We start from the raw sequence: 4,881 nt of genomic DNA, 5'->3' as shown, positions 1-4,881 counted from the left end.
CTTGTTATCCTCCTCTTCCTACTTCTTGTATATTTGAAGTTTCCCATAATAAAAAATAAAAACCAGTAGATTGGAATAAGGTCACATAAGTCTAACACACACACACACACACACACACACGCATATGTATGTATTTTGATTCAACTCCTTGGCATAATGCAAGTCTCAGCTAGTGTTTATTGTGCATCTTCAACTTCTATAACTGATCTTTGAATTTTATATAGCTGAGAATTCTTTAAAGTATCCAAGTAATGTGAGACCATTGGAAGCAATACAGTTAAATATTTACCCCTTTCCTGAAATTTCCACTGCTCCTGCAGGAATCAGGATATCTCTCTGCATGTTTTTAAAATGACAATACAAACATTTATATAGACTGTTGATTTTTGTTTTGTTTCATTTTTAAACATGAACTGCTGTATTAGTCTGGGTAGATTAGAGAAACAAATTCATGGACACTCATATGTGTATAAGAAAGAGGTTTATATACAAGGGCAATTGAATATTGAGAAAACATTCCAGCCTTGTCCAGATCAAGTCCATCATTACAGTATTAGCCCATAGGTCCGATACAAATCTATAAAGTCCTCTTCTGACTCATGAAACACATGCAATGACAGGGAGTTCACAGGCCAGTGGGTGGGAAGTCTTGTGAATCCAGTGGCATTGTAAACATCTCAGCACTGGCACAGGGGTCTCCACATGGCTTCTTCGCACCCAGGGCTGCATCAGGGTAGACGTATGTGACTTCTCCTCAGGGATGCCTCGCAGGGAGTCAGCCTTGTCAGTAGAGAGTCTCCAAGGGAATGAGCCCAGAGAGAGAGGTGTCTCCCACCTCCCAGGAGGAAATACTAGAGTTCCCAGAATTCTCAGGAGAAAGCCATGCCCACACAGTGGTCTCATTGGCTATGACTTGATTGACAGACTAAACTCCACCCCTTCACTTTTAATCCTCTCAAATCCCAAATTGACACCAGATTATGTAACTACCACAACTACCTATTTATTGCTCATCCATTAAGGACATTCCACAAAGGTATAGATATGGATGAACTCATTCTTAAAAACAGCTGTGAAACTCGCCGCTGGGGCCGGCCGCCCGGGAGTGGCTGCAGCAACGCCAGGAATGGAGGATGGTAAATGACCCAGGGGAAGAAGAAAAAACGGCTGCAAACCGCAGTATCATGCTGGCTAAGAAGATCATCATTAAGGACGGAGGCACGCCTCAAGGAATTGGCTCTCCCAGTGTTTGTCATGCGGTTATTGTCATCTTTTTGGAGTTTTTTGCTTGGGGATTATTGACAGCACCCGCTTTGGTGGTATTGCATGAAACCTTCCCCAAACATACATTTCTGATGAATGGATTAATTCAAGGAGTAACGGGTTTGTTGTCATTCCTCAGTGCCCCACTTATTGGTGCTCTTTCTGATGTTTGGGGCCGAAAATCGTTCTTGCTGCTAACAGTGTTTTTCACATGTGCCCCAATTCCATTAATTAAGATCAGCCCGTGGTGGTACTTTGCTGTTATCTCTGTTTCTGGGGTTTTTGCAGTGACTTTCTCTGTGGTATTTGCATATGTAGCAGATATAACCCAAGAACATGAAAGAAGTATGGCTTATGGACTGGTTTCAGCAACATTTGCTGTGAGTTTAGTAACCAGTCCTGCAGTTGGAGCTTACCTTGGCCGAGTGTCTGGAGACAGCTTAGAGGTGGTCCTAGCTATAGAAATAGCTTTGCTAGATATTTGCTTCATCCTCTTTGCGGTGCCAGAGTCGTTGCCTGAGAAGATGCGTCCTGCATCATGGGGAGCACCCATCTCCTGGGAGCAGGCTGACCTCTTTGCATTTTTAAAAAAAGTGGGCCAAGACAACATAGTGCTGCTAATCTGCATCAAGGTATTTCTCTCCTACCTACCAGAGGCAGGCCAATATTCCAGCTTGTTTTTATACCTCAGACAGATAATGAAATTTTCACCAGAAAGTGTTGCAGCATTTATAGCAGTTCTTGGCATTCTTTCCATTATTGCACAGACTGTAGTCTTGAGTTTACCTATGAGGTCGATTGGAAATAAAAGCACCATTTTATTGGGTCTGGGATTTCAAATACTACAGCTGGCATGGTATGGCTTTGGTTCAGAGCCTTGGATGATGTGGGCTGCTGGGGCAGTGGCAGCCATGTCTAGCATTACCTTCCCAGCTGTCAGTGCACTTGTTTCACGAACTGCTGATGCCGATCAACAAGGTGTTGTTCAAGGAATGATAACAGGAATTTGAGGGTTGTGCAATGGTCTGGGACCTGCCCTTTATGGATTCATCTTCTACATATTCCACATGGAACTTAAAGAACTGCCAATAACAGGAACCGACTTGGGAACAAACACAAGCCCCAGCATCACTTTGAACATCATCATCCCTGGGCCCCCATTCCTCTTTGGAGCCTGTTTGGTACTGCTGGCTCTGCTCATTGCCTTGTTTATTCCGGAACATATCAACTTGAGCTTAAGGTCCAGCAGTTGGAAAAAGCACTGTGGTGCTCACAGCCATCCTCACAGTACACAAGCCCCCGGAGAGGCCAAAGAACCTTTACTCCAAGACACAAATGTGTGACGACAGAAATCAGGAAGCTTTTCCTATCCGCACCTAGGTCTTAGTTTTCACCCGTAGTTCTGGATGTACATCCCATTTCCATCTGCAGTGTACTTGGATTGTCTTAAGACTTGTATCTGCATGAACTTCGTGGGAGCTAAAGAAAGAACAGGACGGTTTTCCAAGGATGTTACCATTTCTTTTACAAAGAAACCTTGTTTATTAGCACCAATTTCGTGCCACTACACTTTGTTTTATTATGCATCCTTTAATTAAAAACTATATATGTAACTTCTTAGCTATTAGCATATGTCTCTGCTACCATTTGCTTAAGGTGTTGAGCTTTAACTCTACGCTGAGTCTCAGTGAGACACGGTCGGTAGTATGGTTGTGGACCTATTTGTTTTAACATTGTAAATCGAGTCAGATTTTAATATTGTAAAATCTTGGGTCAAATAATTCAAAGCCTTAATGCAGATGCACTAAAGGAAAGAAATGGTAATAAATTGTTTGCATTAAAAAACTTTAAGAAATTGTACTAAATCTGAAAAAAAAACCAGCTATGAAATATTTCATAGCCTATATATCAATGCTATAGCAGCCATATTTTCCATGTTTCCATCATGAGGGCGAGTATCGAGCAGGAACATGTTGTAAGAATTAATTGTTCTTAGATTGGAGGTAGGTTACAAGTACAAGCCCAAACTCCATTCCTAAATCTCTGTTTTCTATCTGCCCTCTGGTTTATCATAGAGACATCTATATCATTTTATGGTAGAGAATCTTTTCAATTATCTACTTGGAGTATAAGGTCCTTCTGTTTATAGTGTCATTGATTTGGTCCATGATAATGTATTTAGAACACAGTTGAGAAAGGGAGATTAAACAAGTGTAGGCTAACTACAAATCTTAATACATGGATTATTGACTTGAACAAATTAAGCCCTTATATGACTGGGCATTATTTTTACAAAAATGGGAGTTGGTAGTCAAGCAAAACTTACAATAATATCTACTGACAATATCAGGCACAGCTCTACCAGAATACTACATAGCTTAATAAAGCAAGTAGGGGCTTGAAGTAGTAAGTAAATGTTAGTCCACCTGTCGACAGATCGCACTCACCCTTATGAAGGAAACCTGGAAGATATGGTTGTTATAGCAAAGTATGGTGAATAAATTTGATGGTGTCTGGCTATCTGAAAAATAGCATCTTGTTTTAAAACACACAGCCATCTAAGTGAGAATTCAACTAAGCCCACGTGGAAAAAGCACACCAACATCTGTGATCCAAGGATTGCAGATGATATAATCTAAATCTGAAGGAGGGAATGGTATCAGAGCTTAAACTGTGAAATTCTGGTTTGCAGAATGCTTTGGATGACAGTGGAAGCCCATAATACATTTACAAGATCTACACATGGAATAAACCTCCAGTGATTCCTCTCTCACCATAAATGAGGGATGGGAATAACTTGATTATCAGAGAGTATTGGAGAGACAATTGTTGATTAAATGATCAACCAGATTTGAATGGTTAAAACCTTGTCATTTGATCTCCCTTTAGATAGACTTTGAGCTTGATTTGTTTTGTTTTGTTTTTAAATCATTTTATTGGGGGCTTGTACAACTCTTATCAGAATCCATACATACATCCATTGTGTCAAGCACATTTGTACATTTGTTGCCATCATCATTTTCAAAACATTTGCTTTTTACTTGAGCCCTTGGTATCTGCTCCTCATTTCCCCCCTCCCTCCCCACTCCCCACTCCCTCATGAACCCTTGATAATTTATAAATTTTTATCATATCTTATACTGTCCAATTTTTCCCTTCACCTACTTTTCTGTTGCCTGTCCCCAGAGAGGAGATTATATGTAGATCCTTGTAATAGGTTCCCCCTTTCTACCCGACCTTTGCTCGAACCTCCCAGTATCGCCACTCTCACCACTGGTCCTGAAGGGATCATCCATCCTGGATTCCCTGTATTTCCAGACCTATCTGTACCAGTGTACATCCTCTAGTCTAGCCGGATTTGTAAGGTAGAATTGGGATCATGATAATGGGGGGGGAGAGGAAGCATTTAAGAACTAGAGGAAAGTAGTATGTTACATTGTTGCTACCCTGCACCATGACTAGCTCGTCTCTTCCCCATGGCCCTTCTGTAAAGGGGTGTCCAACTAGTTGCCTACAGATGGACTTTGGGTCTCCACTCTGCACCCCACCCCCATTTACAATGATATGATTTTTTGTTCTTTGATGCCTGGTATCTGATTCCTTCTACACCTCATGGTC

General features: G+C 41.2%; 1 protein-coding gene across 1 annotated transcript; it reads left to right on the top strand.

Annotated features, from left to right (window-relative positions):
- The first annotated feature begins 1,128 nt into the window (after positions 1-1,128).
- Positions 1,129-2,606, top strand: LOC101640493 (hippocampus abundant transcript 1 protein-like). Its single transcript, XM_013005592.2, is given in 1 exon segment — positions 1,129-2,606. A coding segment is annotated over 1 exon segment (1,473 nt). The 5' UTR covers positions 1,129-1,133.
- Positions 2,607-4,881: the final 2,275 nt, after the last annotated feature.

The sequence above is a fragment of the Echinops telfairi genome, unplaced genomic scaffold (genome assembly GCF_000313985.2).
Source record: "Echinops telfairi isolate 266 unplaced genomic scaffold, ASM31398v2 ScPeMD7_7468;HRSCAF=8506_0, whole genome shotgun sequence".
Lineage (NCBI taxonomy): Eukaryota > Metazoa > Chordata > Mammalia > Afrosoricida > Tenrecidae > Echinops > Echinops telfairi.
This window is presented reverse-complemented; position numbering and strand designations above follow the sequence as displayed.